This window comes from Filicampus tigris, chromosome 2 (genome assembly GCF_054856515.1).
Source record: "Filicampus tigris isolate MCC_2025a chromosome 2, RoL_Ftig_1.0, whole genome shotgun sequence".
Taxonomy (NCBI): Eukaryota; Metazoa; Chordata; class Actinopteri; order Syngnathiformes; family Syngnathidae; genus Filicampus; species Filicampus tigris.
Window position 1 is genome coordinate 20262107 of NC_141218.1, and position 27006 is coordinate 20289112.

The window sequence follows — 27006 nt, forward strand, 5'->3', positions numbered from 1 at the left end:
CCAGTTGGTCCCCCACGGGACGAATACGCCGTGTACGTGTGCAAGCATGTGTGTGTCTATAATGCTAAGGATACAGTATGTAGCAACATCCTGAGAAGGAGAAGAAACATAAAGAGCCAGAGGCCACAAACAGCAAAAAGCAACCACTGCCTCAATGGTGTTGCTGTGTTTGGGGCCTGAACACATAGTCTTAAGTCAGAAATAGGCGACTGGCAGCCCTTGACCACACCCTGAGTGGCCCCTTGATTAAAACCTTTAAAAATATTTGAGTTATTTATTACAAAGTCCAAAAATTATTCCAAAAATGCTATTAAAGGCTCATTTTGTTTCCCACAAAAACGAGGTGAAATTGGGAAAAACATTTGTCAGGATTAAGGAAAAAAAAAACAAAGATACCCAAAATATACTATGATTTTTGATGGATTTGGAATGATGTGCAGAACTAACAATGTACACCAATAATATTAAAATTAGTTAGATGAGTTAGATTTTTGTGAAAAATGCACAATGTGAGTTTGTTAGATTTTCAGCAGTTTTGTCCTGTCTGTAAATGGTATTTTTTATGAAGAGAGTTCACTTTGTCCCGGGAAAAAAAAAAAACAGCATGTAGTTATTTTGTTGTTTGCTTCAAAACCTTCATTTTTGGGTTAGGATAGTGGATATTTTAGAATTGCATTGTAATATGTCAAAAATGAAATAAATTAAGAGCACATATTTTGCATTAATAATATAATACACTGAAATAATACCCATATAGAATGAAATAGTTAATGATGTATTCCGAATTAAAATGTGCTTACTTCTCTCAATTTCACAACTTCCTGTTTGTGTTACTGTTTTTGTTATTTTCATGCCATAAATTGTGACTGTAATTACGCACGTTTGCTTTGTGGTAACAGTACATTAGATGGGCCAAAACGATGTCTTCTACTTCATCGTTGAGAATCATGACATTATTTTGTGTAGGGGCTATCCTACCACTCCCTAATTGTGGGCTTTTGTATGTGTGTGTTGGAATGCATGAGAAAATCCAGAAGAAATCAGGTGGGGTCCACTGTGTACATTTTGCAACCATCAACTTTTTATTTTTTATAAAAAGAAGTTTTGTAGTGCTGCCCTTGACTGTCTGTTTGCATCTTCTAGAGAGTTTTCAAGTGAAGGTTAAAGGAGGTGTTCCAAGAAAGAAATAAAAGTGCCTGATAGAAGCAAAGATGATAAATCATGTCCGGAGAGGCAGGAGTGCTTTACACTCACCTGGAATGTACCATCCTGTGCTTGGTTGCTTCACAGGATCTAATCCAGCCAACCTGCACTCCCTTTTTCTCCATGAAAGCAAAGCTAGCATACAGTATGGGGCTCAGATAAGTGCAGAGACACAACACAGGCACTTGTTGAGACACTTGTTGTGAGTGATTTATGTCAGTTATTAAAAAAATGATGGGTCTCAATTCCTGAACATTTACTTCATCAAACCATAGATGGTCAAAATCACAATAATCCCAGCCAAACCTTTCTCACCACAAGTCAATAAATCAAATGCTGAAAATGAACCTATTTCATATTGCGTATTCACATTTGTATGCATAAGATGGAAGGTCAGCTACTATGTGATTACATCGTTTTCTGCATAAACACAGACGGACACGAACGATCGTGGTGGAAGGCATTCTCTAAGTGTTCATTTGTGATCTGTGATCATCCACCATTGGAGGTCTGCTTACAGTTCCTTATAATTAAAAATTCATATAAAAAAAGTAATTTTTGCACTTCGATCTTCTGCATTAATTTCAGCCAGTTGGTTCCTGCTTACGCAATGTCAAAGACTAGGTGTGCCTCGACTGCACTGAAAACTCCACACATGCGCACACTTAGACTGTAGTTTGTGCTGCACTTGTGCTTGGCATGAAAATAGGGCCCACCTGTGAGTGCAAATTGAACCCATGCCGCATGGAAGTCAGGCAAGAACACCACTACACTAACAGTGACATACAGTGCTCAAGATAATAGCAGTCGAGTGTAGCCCAATTGTCCTCGGCTGCAATAGCACTTCTCAAGTTGCTATGCAATACTGATATGAAGCACTTCTCAGAAAGAGAGGTGCTCAAAATCTCCCCTTTGTGTAATGGAATAACAAATGGGTAGCAGGGTGGCCTTGTTGTAAGCCAGTCTGCATCACAGTTCTGAAGTTCTGGCTTTGAAAATCTCGACACTGGCGCTTGCAGGGGTTCTCCCTGGTTCCTCTGGCTTCTTCTCACATTCCAAAAAGACGCATGGCGGTGCAGAGACTGAATCATCTAGAGTTTGAATTGTTGCGGGGTCCAGGGCGTACTCCGTCTCGGACACACATTCAGCTGGGATAGGCTCCAGCTCATCTTTGAACTGAATGACGACAATTACTATATGAAACAGACAGATGGATCTTTTGATAAGAAATAGAATTTGCAACATTCCCAATGAATTTGCATGCATGGAATTAAAATCTATTACCAGATGTGTTTGAACTTTACTCACTCACTTTGCTGTTATTTTGAACACCATTGTAGATAGAGATGGTTACAAATATAAGCAGTACATTTCTTTTGTGTGCATAGGTTGCAAAGAGTGAATAATTACATTTGTTTTGATACTTGCATCGAAGCTACAGTAGTAGCAGATCACAGTGATGATCTTTGAGCCTTTCCTGTATTGTTTGGGGCCGTTCCCTTTGAGTCTTCTGAGTGTCCAAGCGCTAGTCTCGCCGAGGTCAGGTGGCTGCTGCGATAATGCTTAACTGATGTTGGCTGTCAATAGCCATTCGCCGGGAGAAAAGTGGCGCGCCTGTTCAGTAAATTACACAGTGCGGCGTGAGCGGCCAGGTTCAAAACAACCTGACCCCACTGTTGTTGGGAGAAACAATAGAACAATGACTCCAATCAGCTCCTGCCGCAGCCGTGTGTGTCGCGCCGCTGACTGCAAAATACCCTTTCCATTGGCGCAGCGCTGCCGCTATTAGCTCGCTATGCCATTGAGTCAAAAGTGTGATGGAGGGGTTATTGTGGTGACATGTTTGAGTGTCTCTGATTGACTCTTTTTGTTTCTACGCCCCTGTCCTTGTTGACCTTGACACAGATGCTGCCTCACATTGATGATAGCTTTGGCATACAGTGGTAGCATAAGGCTGGAGTATCTGACAATTTGGAATTCAACAAACATTTTTGTGGAAACAACATGCCCCTCATGTTTAAACAGTAGTCTCTGTAGACTTTATATTAGCTATCATCATCATCATTACATACAATTTGGCCTTTTGTGGCTTTCAGCGACTGAATTTACCTTGAAGCAGAAAAGACTCCGCCCCATTGTGCCAGTGCTTTGGTCCTGCAATAACAAATATTTCAGTGTCTTGATAGTTGGAGATGATTGTCAATAGTCTTGTACATTTCTGTCAAGTGTTACTTTTCTTATTCCTGTATGGACGTGTCAACTGCAAGATTAGCTTCTTATGCTAGCTAGTTAGTTGCCAACTAGTTAGCTTCTATGTGCTGTGCTGTGATAGTTTGTGTTTATGTGTGTATTATAATTTGCGGGTTTACATCATAATAGTGGTTGATATAATTGTTTTACTTATGCAGCATTTAATGTTAAACATGTCAACTATAACAATAATCGATTGGTTTACTTACCACTCTATTTTATTTTATGAGTCGGACAGTTTGGTATTCTAACAACATATCAAGTCAGCTTTGTTCCCTTTTTTCCTTAACCGTGTCCCCCTCACGGCTTTTGTAAGCATTCGCGGGAGCAGTACGAGAAGCTGTCCATCATGCATAAGAACATGCAGAAGCTTTATGAGAACACGGGCAGCTACTTCGCCTTTGACCCGCAAGTCCTCAGCGTGGAGGACTTCTTCGGAGACCTGTCCAACTTCCGCTTCCTCTTTTTGGTGAGTAAACAATATGTCAAAAAGTTCATTTCATTTCCATCTTAGTACCTTGCATATGTGTATCACAATGTAGTTTCATGAAAACAATTGTATATATGAAATCACTATTTGAAAGAAATAGGCATTATTTAATCAATCCAAATTACTTATTGTAAACTGCTTGCTGATGAGCTCAGTCTTTTGAGATTTTAGTTGGAAATGCTGCAAAAATAATGTTCCGAATGCACTATTTTCCATTCACACAACTATACTTGCTCAAGCTTTGTGTGCATGTACAAACTCACACATTGCAACCAACACTACAAAACAAAATCGTGCTGTATAAATTCAAAGCAGTAGAGTGAGTGAAGAGTGAAAAAAGCAGGCGGTAAATGTCATACACACATACATTAAAGACACTGGTGCTGATAACAGCAAGACTACCTTAGCACATAAACAATCTCTGAGATGAATTGAAGAGTATGAGCGCATGTAGAGTATGTTGTTTGAAGATGGCACATTTAAGAACAATTAGCGTGCCAGTAGACTGATGCAGTCACTCAACAACGTTGGGTCATGGATTCCTTTTTATTTTGGATTCAAACATCCATTTCACCTGACATTAATCGTAATGCATTGAGTGTAATATTATTCCAAAAGCTCCTCATCACTTCGGTATTGCACTAAATGAATGCCCACTGGCCACTATTTGCAGGAAAAAGAGTACACTTTTATTCTCCCCATGATGGGGAAAATTCAGTTTTGTACAGAAGCAACGCAAGAGAGGAATACAGTGGTACCTTTATTTACGAATGTCTGTTCATAAGAAATTTTCACGTTACGCAACACCTCAACAGGAAAATATTGCCTTTTGTTACGAAAGAAATGTCAGGATACGAAAGGCAAAATTATGGGCTGCTACTCGCAGAGTTTCCTGAACGCAACATACTCATAGCTGCTATGCCATTCCTGGCATCCCGTTGGCTAAGAAGGACCTCAACCGTAGGTGTGTAGATAGACGGGTAGGTAAATAGATAGATGGATGGATAAAACATTTATGACTGATAGATAGATAGATAGATAGATAGATAGATAGATAGATAGATAGATAGATAGATAGATAGATAGATGCAGCGTCCTCGTCATTCGCCCCTCGGGCCATGAGGTGTTCCGATTGAACATACAAACAAAGTCCATACAAACAAAGCAAGAGATAATAGAAAAGTATGAAAAAGGGATGCGTTTGGTTGATCTCGCCAAAGAATATGACCGTAATGTATTGACAGTCGCCACGTTATTAAATCAGTTCTTTACAAAACGCCAGGCAAAAACCACTTCTGAGAGAGAACATGAGAGGGCAAAAAGCGATGAGGACAGCAATTAAAAGGTAAACAACCATCATTTTTATTCTTTACTCTATTCTTTGTTTTTTACATTATGCACAACTCTCATTTATTGTGCAATTGTAACATGTATTTGTTACATGTTTTGATGCATTTCTATACTTCATAAAACATTTATGATTTACATTTATATATAATGTTGGGGGGCTTGGAACGGATTAGGGCATTTACATGGAAAACACGTCTCTACTTACACAATTTTCTATTCAAGAAATTTCTTCCAGAACCAATTAATTTCGCGAGTAGAGGTACCACTGTGCTAATATATATGAAAACAAACATGTAGGTTTTTATATACAACATGAGGCAATGGTATTTAAAAGATAAACTGTGAAAAGGCAAAAAATGTGTTGTGCCTTTTTATTAAGGTAAATAGTACATCATTGCAGGAAAAAACAAACAATAATGATTCCCTTGGTTGATGAGGAGATGAAACATATATTTGATCTCCTCAATGGCATTGGCAATCTCCCAAAATTGTCAGGAAGGAAGCAATGGCGTCCACAAGGCATTCTCTCATGCTGTCTTCGCTCCCCATTAAGAACGCCAAGGTCGTCTTGTCTGAATCCTTCTCCTCTCTTCACTCTGATCCCCATCTGAGACCAACTTTTCATCCCCCCGCCCTCCTCCAATCCCCCTCTCCACCATCAAAGTGTAACTGCACACAACACTGTGCTCCCTCAAGGCTTCCCGTGTTGCACATCTCTAAAAGAGGCATCCACCCAAGAAAATAAATTATTCTCTCAAGCAAATAGCTGCATATGAATATTTTATCACTGATTTAAACTTCGTTGCCATGAATAAGGCGGGAGGAGACGTGAGCGGGCCACGGGGTTACATTATGACTAAAATGTCTGGAAATAGTAGGAGCAAAGTGTTGATTATAAGGTAATGGATTCATGTAAAAAAAAAAAATTGATTATGGCAATAATAGTGTCATCAGTCTTATTTATATATATATATATATATATATATATATATATATATATATATATATATATATATAGATAGATATTTATATATGTGTGTGTGTGTATATACATATAATTATTGTACATATATTAGGGATGCACGACAAAGTTCGTTTGAATTTAGGAACTCATTAAATAGTTTATTCAAGTGAAGCCTGCATGTGACTATTTTTTCTACTTTGATTATATTCTGAACCACGCAATGTTTAGGTGGCGTGTTATTTATTTGACTTTTTGCATAATTAAGACTTTTGAGACTGCTGATTATTTTGATCTGTTAAAAACTGTGTTACTAAAAGCTGGTAAATTTAAGTTTTTCAGTCATCTTTGTGACTGAGTAATTTTTGTATTGTGCCAGCAACGGTTTTGTATTTTTTCATGCTTTTTAAAATATGTATAGATTTTTGTCAAAATTACGGCAATAATATGGCTGTTTTTTTTCCGAGAATATTGCATAATAGCAGTCACCATAAATAAATGGAAAAATATACAGATATTCCATGTGATCGGAATCGGTATCGGCCGATATTACTCATACATGATCGGTATCATAAAACCTGATCGTAACGTCCCTTATATATATATATATATATATACACATATATAGATACACACATATATATATATATATATATATATATATATATATATATATATATATATATATGTGTATCTATATATATATATATATATATATATATATATATATATATATATATATATATATATATATATATATATATATATATATATATGTGTGTGTGTATCTATATATATATGGAAATAACATTTTCGGCTGCTAAACTATTATGTCATGATTAATTAAATATAACGTTTTTACTGTGTTCTTATGACATTTTACATGTTGAAATACAATTACAATTTTACAAATATTAAAATAATTGTATTAGTTTTTCTATTGTATTTAGTACAAATTTAAAAGATGATATAAAACAAGTAACTAATGAAATGAATGTGAACAAAGCTGGAAATAAAAGCATGGACCATGACTTCAATTTTCATGTCATTTGATGTAATGGTTAAAAGGAGAAAAAGAAAATAAAGAGGAGGAAAATTATTTTCTAAAAAAAGGTTTTTGTGAAAATCTTGTTGTTCAAAATATTACAAAAAAATGTGGATAATTTCTCATGGAAATGCAAAAAGAAAAATAAATGTGTTTTCTTATGAGAATTAGTTATGGCACGCTGCATGCTGCAATCATTTAGCGTAGACAATATGAAGGGGTTGCACATAATTGTGACTGCCCTGGAGCGGTCTCCGTTTGCTCAGTTTTGCAAAGGCTGTGCTTTTGAAGCGACTGAAAGCCCCAGCAACCGATCTCTGTTTCCATCCGTCTTGGTTCATAAAAGATCGTTTAAATTTTTGGTACATCGCTGGTATTAAAATCATCTCTTACCATCGCCAAGCCAAGTCCATGATTGACAGTCTGCCGACCAAGTAGCTCAATTTTCCAAGATGTATGCGGAATTCCAATAAATTATTCTTCAGCGAAGAAAGGCGAAAATCAAAAAATGTGAGTGCTAAATTTAGACTGCTGGAACAAAACGCGGCCAATTCAGTCCGTCAGTCCCCAAAACTTGCTCCTCATGGACATGAGTCATTGCAGCATTGACACTGCAGTCCTCTCAAAAGCGAATGTAACCGATAATAGAATCCATTAACTTCATTTTCCTTCTGTTTCATGTTCCTTTCATCCCTCGCTGTGCGGCCAGAGAAATACTTGATTTCAGCGCATACTCACAAGTATGAACTTGTTCATTTAATGCGGCTGCCATATTCAGGAGGCGAGCGAAATGCAGTGGCGGGGTCTGCATGTGTAATCCTGACCAGGAGCATTGGGGGATGAGGATTTTTCCCATTAATGTGTTATCAAAGCACAGCAGATGGGCTGGGATGAGCGAACAGTCTTTCTTGTTAATTGAGTGACTTTCTAATAAGTCCAAAAGAACCAGAGTGGGTTTGCAAAGTAGCACGTTAGAGCATCTCCAACAGATTGGAATGATGATTTCTGTGTTTCGTGTATCCACTTCATGCCCCATTCCGTGCTGAGCCGCACATCTCAAAGCTGGCTAATTCCTTCACAATATGACATATTATCATGATAAAACTCCTCGCGTTGAAGATGATTCTGTCACTTGCGCACACACATATACACACACACACAGACAGTATTTTATCCTTACGAAGTCATATATATAGCCACCCTCCTTTGTCCCTCCTTCCGAATATAAAAACCGTTACACCCGTGTAATATATATATATATATATATATATATATATATATATATATATATATATATATATATATATATATCATGTGTGCATGCGTGCGTATACAGTAGGACATGTGCATTAAAGTTGTTTTGAGTTGTATTATAAACTGCATTAAAAACATCAAATTGTATTTGCTGATACCTTCGGAAACCCTCTATTAAAATTACAAAAATATAATCACTATGTGATCTGGATGTTTCAGTCTGAAAATTTACTTATTGTGGTAGTACACATTTTGTGTTAATAATTGTGGAATCTAAACTTTTTTACATATTTTTCGTCACTAACAAATGTCTTTAGTTTGTATGTAGCAATACCATTTTAGGCTCATTTAAGAAACTGATACATCCATAACTTGAAACAAAATAATTGGATGAATGAATACTTTGCACAAAAAAAAAAAAAGAGAATCACTTTTTAAAGGGGAAAAACAATTCATATCAGAGTTAGTATATTGCAACACTGCGATATTTGAATATATCAATATAACAATCTGCGATACAGTATATCTACAAGATTTTCCACACATATCTTGGCTCACGGCGTAAGTAGCAGATGGCTAATAAACACATTTTCTGCTTAAAGACCAGGCGCTTTCGAGTTTGTAAAAATTCAAATGAGCTATGTTGGTGACACTGTGGTGTGAGATCACATGCAGCAGTTGGAATATAATCCCTCGATGGAGGAGTCAAAAGAAGAAGTACTGTGCACTGTGTGGGGTCAAGGAAGCAAAGCATTTCATGAATTATTGAAGGAATTGACTTGCACAAAGGTCCCTGGTGGTTGTTTGGACGACCTTTAGGTGGCACAGCGCTCAGGTTGGAAAACAAGCAGCACTTCGGATCTCCGTCAAAGAGGCCACAAGCGCACGTGTTGTTGACATGTCTAAGCGGCATCTCGGTTCTACTTTTACTTACTTCTTGGTCTACATTTGCAAGCTGTTTGAGCAATTGGGACTGCAGCCCCCTTGCACCTCATTCCGCTTCTTTCCACAGGAGGGGAACCGAGGGCACATAACTTGTCATAAACACGGCCTCTGGGAAATATGTGGCCACAAATCACTTTGGCAGCTGTGGGAGGTTATTTCTTGGGACAAATCTTTCGCCTTTATACTTAAACCGCACATCTGACCTTTTCTTCAATCCCTCCTATTTACCTCCATCAAGTTGTGCTTTTATTTTATTTTGATTCAGTTTTTTGTGTGTGGTTGTGTTTTTTGAGCAGGATTATTCAAACGCTACACATCTGATTTTTCCATTGTGTTTCACGGTAGCTGTATTTAACCTTGGGACAACCCCCCCAAAAAAATGCTTTAGTTGTGCGTGTGCATCAGCAAAGGTGCAATTGAGGTACTGTCTGTCAACAGAATCACCATAAACAATCGGTGGAGTTACCCTTGTTCATTTACTGTAGATGATATTAAACCCTTTCCAGGTATTGCAAATTTTGGGGGTTACTGGTGTCTCCAGTGATGTGACTGATACAGCTCCCTGCATCTGATCAGATGGAACAGTGTTTCTCAAACCTTTCCAAATAGTAGGACCACTTAATAAATTTGCCCTGCAGTCCTACCTACTACTTCAACAATATGCACTGATTCACCTTAACGGTATGATCCCAAAGAAAATACTGTGGGAAAGTTGAACAATGTTGAAGATAGAATAAAACAGTTATAAGCTTTGGGCAGGGTATATTTAGTAGGCCTACTTATTTTTGGACTTATATGGCTATTAACTAGGGATGTCCTGATCAAATCTTTTTGCACCCGAGTCACTTTATTTTGAGGATCTGCCGATAACCGAGTCCCGACCCGATAACTCTGCAATGTATTAAGGAGAAAGAGAACGCATCCAAATGTTTTGTTTTTTTGGACAAAACTGTCCCGACATGACACGCTTTTTTATGGCTAAGTGGTAAATGGGCTGTCACTTGTACAGTGCTTTTCTACCTTTGGTACTCAAAGCGCTTCACACTGTACCTCATTTACCTACTTTTGACGCAGCATCAGGAGCAAATGGGGGTTCAGTATCTTAAGTGGAGCAGTGGTTTAAACCAAGTAAAACATTTCAATCCTTTTTAAGGTGGCGTGTTAAATTAGTTGTGTTCAACTTAGCTTTATCCATTCCGCCATGTGAAATGTGAAATTTGAACACATTAAAAGTCGCTGTTGCACTGTCTCTACTTTCCACATTAAATAATTGATGACTGCAGACTTTATCATTGTTAAGGCCTAGATAGACCAATCCGACATTGGCCAACTGTGACCGACTCTTACCACCTTTGGCGTCGGGCCGACTCAGCACGTCACACTGGAAAGAAATTACACCGCAATAAGAGACAGCGACGCTGACCATTATAGTACCTTCTGCGCATACATGGGATGCAATACCCTTCCATACCATCGGCAGCGGTAGTCATTATTCCTCATGGCTAGAAAAAGCCAACTGGAAAGCTATTGGCCGTAGGCAGATTATAAAAACGTAAACAATGCATTCAGCTGTATTTTTCGCTCATGATGAACTCCCACGCGAAGCAAACCTCACGCTCTTGACACAGTATCGTGAAATACTTAGATTGTGAACCCTAAGCCAGCAAAGTCACTGTTTATCCGCAGTTGTCACTTACTGTTCGTGCTCCATGCACTGATTCGCTAGCTAACAGCCAATGAGAGTGACCAAATTTCCTGGCTCACACCGACGATTCAAAATGCTGAAACGCCCGGCTAGACACTTCCCGACGGGGTCCGATGTTACAACGAAGTTCACTACATTAATCAGACGGTGCGATCAGACACCCCGACGCTTACCAAAGTCCGATTGGTGTATATCGGCCATTTCGTGATAGCTTAATGTTAGCTTCCCGCGACTACCAAAACGTTCCCCCAGTGGCTGTGTTTACTTACGCTTTTTCCAGCTGTGTGAAGGTGCTACATAGTATATATATATATATATATATATATATATATATATATATATATGTGTGTTTTTCTTTTGGAAATATATGTGTACCTCCAGAATGTTTTGTTGTTTTGTAGCCCTTAAAAATGTTCCATCAAGAAAATAAATACATACAACATTTTTTAAAAACCCTACCTTTTTCCCCTCAATTCCGATCAACTAAAATGACATCATCTGGCCCAATTTTCAATCACGTGATCGGGATCAGGACATCTCTTCTATTATTAATTATGCTAAAATGTGGATTTTTAAAGCATAACTTATTCTATTTTGTCTAAGGATACACCAAGAATCATGGTGTGGTAGTTACCTTGGTTTTCAGGTCTCAGTTAATTCACACGAGTGATATGCAAAATACAAAATTGCTTATCTATTGGGTACTTTACCTCATTTTTCTGTGTAAAGATCCGATGTTACGACATACAGGAGACACTGGTGGCTTATAGACTAGCGTGGCCTATATTTGTACGTTTCTTCCTTTTTTAAACTTTGGTGGGTGTGGCTTATGTGTGCTGATGAGTCTGGAAAGTACAGTAAGTCGGCAGTGATCACACACAATTAAAGAAATAATGTTGGGTTTTTTTCTTACCTGTTTTATGCCTGCGCAAAGTTGGTAAACATTATACACAACTCAAAACAAATGGGCATTATTGCTACTTATGTCTAAAGTACAACACCTCCGACACAAGCTTGCAGCATGAGCAGAGCAATTATTGGTTTATTATTAGCTAATTATTAGCCAGAAAACAGTCTGACAGAGCAAGACAAGAGCACATGTGCAAACTTGTATGTGCATCTGTCCGATAATTTGAATAGACATATATAATAAGAGTGCATTTCGCAGCAGCAGTCTGACTACCTGAGTGTACACATTTGTGTAAGCTTTTAGAAACCGCTAATCCTTAAAATAAATCCTTTAAAGATGCACAAAAACAGTCACTGTTGCACTCTATCAATAAATCACCTTGAAGTGCAGACATTTTCAGTGGAATCTAAATGCTATATTTATAAGCATTTGGAATTTTGATGTATTGTAAACATGTCTTGTTCAGTACTATGACTCCTGTCAAGGAATGATGAAGCCGCTTAATCAGAAGGCCTAGTCAATTCTATCAAGGCGGCATTTAGATATGTTTGGTGCTTTAACTAATCCAGTTTATTGTTAATTGTCATATTAATTACATAGATTATCATCTCACTGTAGATGACTGCAACTACCGTGATCATTTCCACCTAGGGACAAACGACTTTGAGTTATTTTCCACCGTCAATTGCTATCTTTAGTTAAATATTTTTCTTTCATCATCTCAACATATGTCTCAAGAGAGGAAACAAAAGCATATACTGTACACGGTTTTGATTTTCAAAGCAGTGCACCCATAGTAGAATGTGTGACATTATTTCAATAAGGTGTGAAATATACCACTGCTCTAATTATTTTGAGACACATCTTGTCCCCTACAACATACTGTATAGTGCTACCACGACCCTTAATGTAAAATAAGGACCATCAAAGGGACCATTATAGAGAAAAATAGCAGCCCGAATGGCAAGTGTTGCTATGGTAATTACGGCTTCCATTTGATTAGAGTAATGTTGCTATGTTGCATAATCATGTTTACAATCACAATTAGTTGTTAGCTTTAGATCACTTTTGCCGGCAGGATATTTTTTTCTTCTGTAGTCTGCATAATTTATAAATCGTTTTCTGTTGCAGATCTTCTTTCATGCAATGTGGTGTTACATACACAGCACAATGCTTTCTAGATGAGGGCATAAATCGGGGGGGGTGTTGACTGCCCATGATTTCACCTAAATTAGTTTGCTCCGAGCTGGTAATGCAGTATTGCCCAGTGTCCATTGGTACGCTATACACTAAAGAGACCGTATGCATCATGACTACCATATTTCCTCAAACAATGGTGTTGGTCTAATAGTTGCTGTGGCCACGGTAATCAGATATGTCTTCCAATTAAAGCATGAATTACTTACTTAAATGGTCACCTCTTTCCCATCAGGAAAAAAACACAGGGTAGTAACTGCAGTTACCTCATTTCATAGACACTTTTATTCACTCATTTTAAAAAAGTGTACCGCTGATCTCATGTTGACAGCGTCTTTAAAGGCAACAGTGGAGGTGGTCACCTGGAAATGTTTTGTGTCCATGCAGCAGTTGTCACAATAAACACCTTTTCCCATCTGCACTTGAGTAAATAAACACCCACAGCCATTATTGCTGAAATAGGGTGTGCAGTTTTCTCATTCTTGATGCATGTGATACATGTGGCAATAATATGCACGTTGATTCATTTCGAGACTATATATCACAGTTTCGCCATAAACATCACTCAGTTGATTTTGTGTGTGTGTGTGCGCGTGTGTGTGTGTCATTGCCCTTGTCAACCATCGAGATACTGACATCAAGGTCGCGTGTCCTTGAACATGATGTCGAAGCTCTCCTATTGACTAGCATGATAAACCACTCATTCCACGCTTTTGCGCCACAATCCCTGTAATCCGCGTGCCTTAGCTGCTAACACACACACATTCATCAGGACCATTCGGGCGGGAGATGCAGGCCAGGTTGGACAAGTGTCATCACACATAATATCAGCGCAAAGATTGGGATAAGCATGTTCTCATTGGAATCTACAGGAAATTGTACCAAAACAAACATCCACTTTACAAATTTAGAGTAGGCCTGTATGTCAGATTAGACAGGGCTATTTTTGGAATAAAATTGTATATTTTCCATGACTCCTTTTTGCAAATCAAAACGTCTACAGACCGATGTAATGTTTTCTATTGAAATGAATGGGCATGCAATTAATCCAGCATGTTAAAATGCAAGTAAGGGAGTGGGATTCATACAGAAATATTATCTTTTAAAACCTCACTAACACTTTAATCGCGGCAGCTGTTGCTAGCTTGCAAGCTATGTAGCGCTTTCGCTCTCTGTTCGATACAGTTTTATACAAATGCAAACTACAACCACCATAATAAAAGTACTGCATTATAAAAGACATTTCTGACCTTGTCCATCAAGTTTTAGCATTGTTATCTTTGTGCAAGCAAATTTATTGACACATTTGTTCTCATCCGATGAATGAGCTGTCACATAAAATGCACATTCTGTAGCTGCGATGGGTGCGGTCGGTCTCGGTCTGCACCAGCTCAGCTCCGTGATGAGAAGCAAACACATCTTGTTTGCCTCCAAAGGTCACACAGTTGCATCTTGCTCAGTGTTGGCACAAGAACAAACTGACACATTTGTAAAGGCTGAATTGCTCCTGTTGATTATCTGGCTGCCTCTGACTCTTTCCTGACATTTGGGCCAGTCACGAAGGAGCATCGGGATGATATCATCTTCTCACTCCACAGAGATTGCTTGACGCTCTGCAACGGCTGCTCCGCTTTCTTTTCTTTTCACCAGAGCTGGGCAGTCCGTCCCTGGGCCGGACCGGTCGGACCCTCCGGCCCGGCCGGATGCCCATTTTTGGGGCGGAGGGGTGGGAGGGTGACAATTAAAAAAAAAAATTAAGCATGGACAGAAGTGGATTTTAGTCCGGCCCACCAATCGTCCCTCATACGTGTGACGGGTTCGCGAGGCAGCCAAATTTAATCTCAGCCTACACGGTGAAAGGCATTTTTCAAAACAACTTGTGTCCGGAAGTATATTCAAGCTGCGCGCAGCACTCAAGTATGATACTGGCACATCATGCGTTTTCCTACTTCCGGAAATACGCCGTAGCAAAACTGCTGTGTAGTGGTTTGCTGGCATGCTTTTATTTTGAAGGCCGGTAAGTGTGAAGGAGGAGAAGTGTGGAAAATAATTAACTTGTTGAATGCTTGCAGACTTGTCGTCTGTTGGACCCAAATAATCATACAATATGACAAAACCAACCCCAGGGCTCGCAATGGAAGTAAGTACAGTACACGCATCTGGGTAATTACAAGAGTAAGGCTAGGTTCACGCCGCAGGTCTTAATGCTCAATTCAGCTTTTTTGAAAAAATCCAATTTGTTTGTGTAAGCTTTCATATTACATTAAAAATGCGACCTCGGTCTTGTCTGCTGTTTGAACACATGCGTCGTCAAAGTGCCCCGCATGCGCAGAAGAAGAGACGACGTCACACCCGACGTTTTGTTTGAGGAAGTAATTGTGGTCCAGCTCGTTGGGGCATTTATACACACAAGCGATTAGGTAGCAGGTAGAAATAAATACAGTATTTGGGGGAAATTATGAGGCGAGGCTTTAATATCTCATTTCATGGAGACATCACTAACGATGACGTCGCGTCTTAACCGCGCGTAAAAAATGAATCTATCTGAGCCGTGGCTGAATTACTACGATTGCTATAAATGTCCACTTTATGCCTCATGTTTCAAGGTGGATTAATCCATCCACCATCCATTATCGATACCGCTTATCCTCACAAGGGTCACAGGGCGTGCTGGAGCCTATCCCAGCTGTCTTCGGACAGTAGGCGGGGGATATCCTGAATTGGTTGCCAGCCAATCGCAGGGCACACAGAGACAAACATCCGCACTCACAATCACACCTAGGGGCAATTTAGACAGTCCAATCAACTTACAATGCATGTGATCGATCGGAGCATCCCTAATTGCCACTGTTAATATGCCAAGAAAAACACTCACAATTAACTTCAATGGTAAATGAAATTCCAAGAGGATTTGTGCCACTGATGTGTTACATCTAATTTTTTAATCTTTCTCAATTGTCATTTAAAAAGCCCTCAATGGTCAGGCTCCTCCATAGATGGTAGATTTGATGTCATTTTATTTTCTTGTTAGGTCACAGGCATATGCTTACTGCCTTGTCATGTGCCTCACACGAAAATAAAAACAAAAAGTGTGAAATTGCGGTTTTTATTGTTGTTTTTTACTAATTGTAAAATGTCAATGTTGTTTTGTAAATGTATGGTAGTATTTTAGTATTTTGTCAAGCACTGTGTGTGTTTCATTAGATCATAGCATTTTTTCTGATGTTTTCAGGAGCTTTTGTTGTAACCCGATGAAACCAAGCTCGAACATTTGCATTTTGCGATAGCACATTTGTTTGGCGCAAGCCAAACACTGCTCATCACCAAAAAAACATCATACCTGCATCGAAGCATGCTTTCGGCAGCATCATGCTTTGGGGTTGTTTTTCTTCAGTTAGACTTGGGGCCTTATACAAGGTGGAGGGAATCATAAACAGTTCAAAGTAGCAGTCGGTGTTACCACAAAAGTTTCAGGCTTCTGCTCAAAAGACAACAAAAGAAAGAAAAGCCGACGAGAACATATACAGTACAATTCAGGTGGGGTCAAGCAAAGGCACTTAAGTTGGTGCCAGGTGTGTGGCGACTCCCATTTAACATGAGTTGAAAAGTGATTGGTTAATTCTGAATACAGCAACTTGCTAGTTGGGGTGTGCAGATTTATGCAACCACATTATCTCACTCATTTGTTTTCATTTCCCCTCGAAAAGATGATAAATGCAATTCAATTGTGTTGAACAGGTGTGTGAAGAATTTGTATACACTGTATTGAGTTACTTACTAGCGTAACTTACTTACCTTTCTATTCAAAAATATTTTCAGGCCAAAGTTAGGGGAGCATATTCAGTTAAAATCTGAATTTGACTAGACATCATCCACTAGAAATCTGTAGAAAACAAAAAATACGTGGCTTGTGTTTTCATTAATTGATGCAGTGACATTGATATGCCTTCAAAACTGTAATGTTTTTCATTTATTATTGCCAGTGTATGAGCGCTCCTCCATCTTGGAAAATATGTAAAGTAGAGCAGAGGCCTTATGGATTATAACCTTGTATTTCTCTCCCCCAAAAGTGCTCATACACTTGAAATGATTTATTGTTTATTCCGGCTGCTTATCTTCAACCCTTCTCGGAATACAAATTCTTCGCTGATGGCAAGTTGCTGCTTCTGAAAACGACACTCAAAGAGCGGTGGCAGAAGTCGAAATTCATCTGTGTGTGTCTGTGTGCGCGTGTGTGTTGCCTCATCAGGAAGCCATGAAGGAGAACCACAAGAAGAGAGAGATGGAGGAGAAGATCAAGAGAGCCAAGCTGGCGAAGGAAAAAGCCGAGCGCGAGAAGCAGGAGCGCCAGCAGAAGAAGAAGAAGCTGATTGACATGAACAAAGGTGCGTCACTTCTCCACAAAGACACCGGCGGGGCATGCAGAGAGTTTGGGAGCGGAGCGAAGGGGGTGCGGATGGGTGCTTGTGTGGAGTCTTGCTTTAGAAGTGATATCGTGATATGGGTCATATTGGGATTACACCTCTGTTTTCGTAATTGACAGATGGACTTTGGCCCTTCTTCCGAGATCCTTTGCAGATTCTACTTCTTTTAAACCAATGACTGCAGGAAGGCAAAAAAAGAACAAAATCTTCTGTGGTGTGCTATTACTTGGTGCCGGACACTGTCCAAGCCTCTTAACTCATTCACTGCCAGACATTTTCAGACCCTCTTTTACCCCAACGTTTGAAAAGATTTGAAAAAAATATGGAAATAAATTCCTGGGATTGAATGGCTGCACTGTGAAAAGACAAAAAAAAATATGTCCTTGGCAGTGAATGAGTTAACCAATATATTTGATTAGCTTTAAATATCTCACTAAAATCGATGTGTTTTACAAAGAAGTCTGCCATGAGACAGATTTTTTTGTGATTATGTTGCTTAGTTTCTATTGAAAACACAAAGAAACATTTTTTTTTTGGGGGGGCGGGGGTTATGAATGGGCCGTGACATAAAAAGCGGATGTATCTTTTTACATGTTCACTCAATAAGCACATATTGGTTTATAGCTTTGTAGGAGTGGCATACCGAAGTTAAACAATGAGCATGTTGCTTGTTTTAACCATTTGTCCCAAAGCCTTTCAGGCAAGCACAGGGTCACCACAAATGCTAAAACATTGACATTACTCGACCAATTAACACATTGTTTAAAAGGCCTCTCTTGTTCCATAATTTCACACCATGAAATACTGATGGCCGTCAAAGTTCTGAGCACACATCACAGGTTGATCAGTTTCATCTCAACATGGGCCAAAATCAGTATCACTTGTTGATGTTGATCAAAATGTTGATCAAGTTATGACATTTTTTTCTTTATAGATTCAAAGTCATTTAAAAGGGTGAATGAACCGTTTCATTGAGCTGACATTGAATTCTGACTGTTTTGGTGAACAACTTCTATGGTACATATACTGCATCTGGTGCTGGGTGATATGAAAAAAATATTCTATCACTATACAGGACATTTTTTTAAATTACCATGATATACATAGTTTCAGTTATTCTATTAACTCTTGGTTTTTTTGGATTGTTAAAAAAGTTCCCATTTTTTGTGTCACCCTTTATTTAAAAAAAAATACAACATACAATGATTGCTTAACTTTTCTCTCTTTATTTTGTAGATGTATGGAACACAAAAAAATATATCCAGTAGTGCTGCTACATATAATTATCAAATGTAAAACACAAAAGGCGCAGTAGCCTAGATATTTTTGCACAAATATAGGCATCAATCTAAACAAGAGTCATAAAAATAATGTTTCAGACATTTTCAGTAAAATAAAATAAATGCAATGAAAATCAACTTTCAAAGTGCACGGTTTGAAGTTTCTGATATCTGTCTTCTGTAGTACAACCAGAGCAAAAGATCAACAGCGCTGAACAATATTGCACAAAAGTGGCAGTGGTATGAACGCAAACACAAGCATTCTGTTGTACGTTTCTGAAATATGTAGCCTTGGAGTGCAGCCGGAGCAGTAGATCAACAGTACGGTGCAAACATTGCAGAGGTATCCAAATAAAAACAAACATCTTCATTCTGTTTCAAGTTGCAGACATCTCCAGCCTTGTAGTGCAAACACAACTAGCAAAACAAATGATTAAAAGTGAGTTTCAATCATACAAAGTGGCTCTCGCAAAAGACTCCTGTATTTTCGGATGACTTTGTTTTTTCTTTTGACGTTTTGCCCCAGCTGGTTCTTTCAAAAAACATTTTAAAAATTCACAGTACATGTGGTCTTTTTCATGTTTTTACTCTAGGAGATAGAAGAGGCTTGTTGTGTTTGAATTGGGGAAGGGAACCTTTGTGTGATATCATTTGCATAAGACCGTTTTCTGCTCCGCGTCGGACATCTTGAAACAAAGATTTAACCAGACCAAAGATGCACTCCCTCTTTTCGGTAGAAAGGCCTCTCGGCCCGCATAGGACCCTGCCTCTCGCTGTTGAGATGAAGATGCAACTTTTATTCCAGGCACCGCTATATTGCCTTCTTCGTCCTCTATTGTCAAACCCGCACGTGTTAATAAACGTAAAACAGTGCAATGTCGCTAAATTAAGCTTGCTGCCATCAAACAAACACCACAAAGATGACGTCGCAGAATAAAACCAGAAGATGTAAATGTTGTAGCAGCATTGCTTCTTTTGTAAAAATTGTTTCTTATTGTTTTTTTATCACTTATCGAGTGCACACTGTAGTTGAAAGCAGTTGACACTGAAATTCCCAGCATGCCTTGGCGAGCCCTTTTTTTGGAAATGATTTTTAATAATTAAGGGTTTATTCTTGTTAGTTGTTAATTATTTCCGATTGTTTTAGTATTCATTATGTGTGTTCACCCACCTCATTATTTATAAATTTTCCTGACGTTTTGGATGTCTTTATGCACCGGAGGTTTGTCTTGTGCGATGGTTTATCACTTCCCCGATTCGTTGTTCTTTAAGCCACCTGCTGGCAGTGTGTGAAACTGGTATTAAAAGTCAAAGTTTTTCTCCAGCAAATCAAATTGCATCCATCATTCACCATTGCCACAATCCTGCATAGGAAATGTAGATACAGTGAATAGGAGAGAAGTGGCACGATAAAAACTTTTAACAATTTTGTCTCCGCGATATATATTATATTGCCATATCACCAAGCTCTAACTAACCACATCCGAAGCAGAATAGCCATGTAAGTTGGCTTTGTCCCAGCATGCTGTTCTATATATACGATGTCCTCATGTTTGGCAGCTTTTGATAGTATTTAAAGGGTGAGGTTTACTGCCCATGTGTCTTTGTGTTGGAATCAATTGTCACTGTCCTAGATACAGTCCACACGCGCCACACATCTAATGATCTAAAGGTTTGAAGCCGCAACACGTGTGTTAACATGCATGGACAAATCTTGTGTCTCTGATGCACCAGTTTGCCAAGAAGGCACCTGAACATCACTATAAAGGATGTGCGCTGCTATACATTCATGTTTTCTGCAACCATGCATTGTGTTTGCCAAAACGGTAGGGCAGTCATTGCATATTTGAATCCTTTGTGTATTGTCCAAATATCATTACATTGTCCATACACATATTTGTAAAACTAATTGCGAAACATGGTTGACCAAAATATTAGTTACATCTGGTGCTTAGGTATTTGTTTGCCACAATTTTTTTTACTACCTGTCCAGTCAGCACGTAACTAACGCCAATCTTCAAGACACAATGCAGTTTGACTTTGGCCAATAGGGGGCATCAGATGTTTCTTTTTGAATTTTGAGTGTTACTTTGTGTTTCGGTAGTGTCATGCAACGCGATTGTGATGCTGAAAGAGCATTCCCGTCTAGGATTGCACAAGTGGGCTGTATATATGGTGACTTATTGCAATTACTCCTTTATCCCACCGCTGCACCCCAGCCCGAAGCAATGCCAGTAAACTGCGTATTGATCAGCATGAGTTGCTCCGACATGAAAAATAAGAGCAGCAGAGCGGGATGCTTGTGTCGAGCTCTGCCAATGACATTGAGAGGGAATTTCAAGCCCGAAGGCCCTTTGCGAGCAGTCATTCTGGTCTTTTGTCCTTTTTGGGGGGATTTCCACAATTCACTAGCTACTAAATGTCAGCTTCCAGCCAATGACCTCACAGCCATATGGGGAAGTGTGACAAGACAGTCTTCAGTATGCCACAAATCCTCCAAGATAATTGATGCATGCAACACTGTTTCTTTTTTTTTTTCCCTGAGCAGTGACCTCTTTGAAAGCTTCACTTTTAATAATCCAACACGGATGTGTGTGAAGGAGTCTGCAGAACGCTCTTTTCTCATTCGGGCTAACCAGATGGAGAAGGGTAGAGAAGCAGCTATAATATTAAATATTTCTGCCAGAGCAGATTTTGATCTGACTTTGTGAATGCCATAATATGACTCACATGAATAAAACATAAGGATGACATGAGCAACGTCGCCTGCAGGAGATAGCGATGCGAGGATTGTCCTCCACTCCAGAGGAAAAAAAAAGGTACCTTGTTGCGGTGTCCTGATCATTGTGACCTTGGCACTGCGGATACAGTATACACAATTTTAAATTTGAGGTGCCAGGCTGTCATTCTTTGTGGAATCTTGAATAGTTCATGTTTTTCTTCCATAGTATGCCTGCATGTGAAAGGTAATTAGACAAGGACAGTCTCTTTGTTCATTAGCAATACAAAATATGGAGGTCAAACAGCAGTGAGGCATTTTTTTACTCACAACTTGAACTTTAGAAACTATATATTACTTTTTCTGGTTTCTTTTTGCCGTTTTGTGGTTTTTTTTTTTACTCCCCTATGCTCCTTTTGAGATCACTGCCAATAAATTGTCCATCGGTGCCTCATTAGGTTAATCCTGCAAGTGAACAGCTCAATTTGTGAAGGCCTACAACAATTGGTTGGGACTAAATGTAAAGCACCATAAATTTTATGCATAACACCAGCGTATTGTTGCCGTCTAATGCAAAATGAAAATAATTTGAGTTTCAGAAAAGCAACAACTAAACATTGAATAGAGATCTCTAAGATTTTCCTGATGTATTGCATGCAAAAAAATAGCAAATCTGGAGTTATAGCTTCCTTGATTTTTTTTTTTTTTTTAATGACAAAACTTTTTTCATCTTTTCTCATTAACCCATTAAGGCCTAAAGCGCCCGGCTCAACAGCTCCCCAAAACCTGAGGTCGTCTTTGGAATTACCCTTGAAAAGTTTTCACAGAAATTCAACATCTCCAAAATAATTAATACCTCAACTCCTGAAGCAGATAGAAACAATTCCGGAACATCATCCGCGGGTTTACGACACCGTCACCTGCATATTCTGATGGATTTCCTGTCTACGTGATTTTAGATAATCCAATAATAAAAAGAAAATGACGTATACACTCTCCCGGCCTTAATGGGTTAAGTGAAAAATAACAGTAACAAATTATTATTTTTAATCAAATAGCACAATATAGTGTCTTAGTGATTGTATGAATCTGTCCAATGACATTCAAAAGGCCTCAAAGCACATCAATATCTAAGTGATGAAAAATATAAACATAATGAAAATTGATTGAAATCTAACCTAATTGATTGATTTTAGCCTCAAGCAGCCCTTGGCTGCACAATGTATCGACAAAATATGGGCATTATGATAATGGCCCATACAAAAAGCGTATCGCGTATTTCTGATTTTCAACAATCGGATGGAACCTCAAATGTGTATCGTCATCCAGTGGGTGAACAATATCTAGGGGCATTACTTACACTAAAAAAGTGTTTAGAAATCCAGTCACATGAGCAGATGGCATCTGCCCACTATATAATTAGATTTAATACACTTTCCGTTGGTTTGCTTTGATTAAATCGTATTGCTTGGAAACCTTTCAATTGATCATCCAACTGTGTTTAATGCCATTTTAAGTGTGTTTTTTTAGAAGGGATAGATTTTATGCCATTTCACAAATTGCAACCAAATCCTCTTCACTTGTGACTGATTAATGAATTGCATAATTAATGAGGTCTTATTTCATTTTGCCTTATGGTAAGCTTTTGATTGGGGGAAGGGAGATGCTTTTCAGAAAGAATAAACAACACTTTTGCTTATTTCCCAGCTGAAGTAATATGATAATAAGTCATGTGTGTGCTGCATACATACAAATACATACACATTTTTATTTTTTCACCAAGCATAACTGATAGATGATACAAGAGTGGTGCTAAACGGGTTTCCCCTGTAAATGATGACACATCCTAATGTTGGAAATTGCTTATGTAGCCATTACCCAGTCATCCCATTTGTTTTTATTCCAACTAAGTGGATTTCCACGTTCTCTTGAACTGACCAGATGCTCAACATTTACTTGATCACATCACTTGCATTTAAATAACTGCTGAAGAAACCCAGTCACATAAGAATTTTGAGGGGCGCTAAAAAAAAAAAAACATTTTTTTTTTTTCTTGTTTATGTTTTATTTTGTGCAGCAACATATGACAGAGTGTCACAGAGAGCATGTGTCAAAAGCCTGAGCGGGGTCAAGCCACTGGGCCGTCTTTTCTTAAGGCCTCTTGTGAGAAGCAGCAGGCCCTTTAGGCTGCACGCTTGGCGAACATCGGCGAGGTCAGAGCCCCCGTCTGGGGCGAGTGTCTGCACCCGCGTGTCAACTTTGTACCTCAGTCGAAACCACTAAGCTTTGAACAGCGCCGCAGAGCCAGAAACACTTTTGACTGCAATGCAGCTTGGCATGAGGCGCAGAGGAATAAACAAACAACCAAAGAGAGGAAAAATAAGTTTTGGGAACCATTTGACAGAGAAACAGCCCTCTCTTAACAGGTAAAAATAAAAATATGGTTACACAAACATCAGGGGCTCTATTATGGAACGTTTGATAGATTAATCCATACCAAATTTGAAATGAGTATTATATATGGATGGGTGAATGTAAATTGTGAAGCTTTTTAGTTTTTGTCAATCATTGTTGGTGGAACATTATGATCAATTGTGTATAGGTTCCCAATATCTGATTGGCCAAATAAACACTATTTGACTATGCAGTTGTGCCTTGACTTTGTAACTTCAAACATACAATACGTATTTCAAATCCTCTTTCTCTATTGAACAGAATGGAAATGCCTTTAATCTGTTGAAGTCGCATATGGTGCTCCTTTTGGTGTGTGTGTCTTGGTCACCAGGGGGCAGTAAAGTACAGACATGACTGACTCAGTAGGATGCAGAATGGTAACACCAACAGTTTTTCACAGAGGATGAAGAATATATGCCTCTGAGCACTGTTATAGTCTGTCTACACTTGTCGCAACAACGTATAGCTTCAAATATACGGGTCACTCGTAAGTCAAGACACCACTGTGCATTCTTTTAAATTGTATAATCACCACCAAAAGAAACACAAAGACTCCACAGAAAAAGATTTCTTTTTTTTCTACAATAATCATTACTATTTGAATGCGTGCTCACCCAAATAATTGGTTAGCAACAGCTTGCAGGCACCAGTCAGGATTGTTTGGTGGGCATATTATGATGCCTCTGCCAAGGTGTTTGTGATAAAACTTTGGGATGGAATAATGTTCAATGTTTTTATCTTTGATCACATGACAGCTGGAAGTTGTTGTGTTTCATCACATAATCTATTACCACATCCAAATTCAGATAATTCCACAACTTCTTCAAAGAGCACCAGAAACTTTTCAGTGGAAGTTTATTTTTCCATGGTCCCATTTTCCCACACATGATTATAATCTTGTGTGTCCTTTTTATCCATCCAAAAGCGTATTTTACCCCTACCAGTGATCGCCATATTTTAATTCAGCGAGGCCCATCGATTGAGGTCTGACTGTGAGTCTCTGCCAAGAGCAGTTGGCATGTTGACAATGATGCTCCTATTTATGCATCCTGCTTGTCAACCTTTCGCACTTTGAGGATCAACTTGTATGTGCTTGCATGCATACATGCAAGGTTCCTCATAAAAAAAGGCATTTCTTGAACTACACTTGGTCTGGCTTTGTCGTGACCAAGGATGGGCAACTGGCGGGTCGCATGTGGCACACAGTCCGAGTGGCCCCTGATTCATTTTAAATAAATAAATAAATGAATACACTTCAAAAAATATATTTTTTCGGGGGTGGAGGTTATAAACATGTTTACCCTACTCTACTACAGTGGACCGCCGCATACTCACGGTTCAGCGCCTGGGCTTCACCTAGTCACATATTTTTATGTTTTCTAAATATTTTCAATATATAAAAAAAATGTTTGTTGTTTTTTCTGGGTGATTTTGTTTTTGTGGGGGCAAAGCCGTTTTTAATGGGGAACATTGGATGTTTATTTTAAGTTTATTTTTTTTTAAATCTTGGTAAGGTTCCAAATTGTGAAAGAAAATTCTATTTGTTGTGCCCAATTTCCCCAATGCATTTAATTACAGTTTCGCTATTCACGGGCTGGCAGGTTTTTGTTATATATATATATATATATATATATATATATATATATATATATATATATATATATATATATATATATATATATATATATATATATATATATATATATATATCAGGGCTGTCAAAATTAAAGCATTAACTATGGAGATTAATTTAAATTTCATAACGCACTAAAACAAATTAACTCAGTTAGCGCAGTTGCTTGACGGCTCATTGGAGAAATCCTAAATAATTTGCACACTTTGCACAGCCGAATTTAATGTGTGTGTGTGTGTGTGTGTGTGTGTGTGTGTGTGTGTGCGTGGGTGTGTGTGTGTGTGTGTGTGTGCGTGTGTATATATATATATATATATATATATATATATATATATATATATATATATATATATATATATTTTATATTTATATATATATATATATTTATATATATATATATATATATATATATATATATATATATAAATTTGCCTGCATGCGTGTGTCATCACTTTGCCTTCTGTTATCCCTACATTCACTTTTCTTTAGACTCAAGATTGTGACAGTTGCCTATCTTTTTATATTTAGTGTCCTGGAGCATTGGAGCAAATTTATATTTTTTCCACATTTCATTGTGTTTTCCGTTTGCCATGCCAAACCAAAATGCATATGCAGCTGACTGATTGCTCGTGGCTGACGGCTTCCTGTCAGCCGTGACAGAGGTGGAGGGTCTGAGATTGATGGCTTTGTGCCACACTGACAGCTGTGGGTAGGCAGGAAGGAGTGTGCACCTGTGTCACTGCCTCAGCCATGCTAGCTGATCATAGGCAAGTGTTGACAGGCAAGTGCGCGCTCTGCAAGTTTGCATTGTGTCTCCACCGCGACACAGATGCGGCAAACGAGGGTAACGCCGCGGATAGCTTGTCGAGACATGAGGTCACGGCTTGCCTCTTTTATTGTGCTGCCTTAGCTTGGCAATGAGTGACTACATTTCAGTCAAGTAAAGATGCTCCTGAACCAAAAGGATGTTTAACTGTTTCTTCCCTCATATGTCCAAGGTGTAGCCCACCTCTTGCCCAAAGTCGACTGGGAAAGGCTCCAGCTCACCTGTAACCCTTAAGAGGACAAATATCATAGAAAACGGATAAATGGATAGTCACTCAAAGGCTACCATAACAATTCATATTCAGTAATGTGGTGACCAAGCCCTGCAATAAACTCTGAAAAACTGTGAGTAATTGAAGAC

At 38.6% G+C, this 27006-nt stretch overlaps 1 protein-coding gene across 6 annotated transcripts in view; it reads left to right on the forward strand.

Annotated features, from left to right (window-relative positions):
• diaph2 (diaphanous-related formin 2) overlaps positions 1 to 27006 on the forward strand; it is a 426654-nt gene that overhangs the window by 320939 nt on the left and 78709 nt on the right. For all 6 annotated transcript variants that reach the window (XM_086021885.1, XM_086021876.1, XM_086021922.1 and 3 more), the window contains 2 exons: positions 3758 to 3922; positions 17560 to 17695. In XM_086021885.1, the coding sequence (XP_085878011.1) occupies positions 3758 to 3922; positions 17560 to 17695 (301 nt within the window). The remainder of the gene's footprint in view (positions 1 to 3757; positions 3923 to 17559; positions 17696 to 27006) is intronic.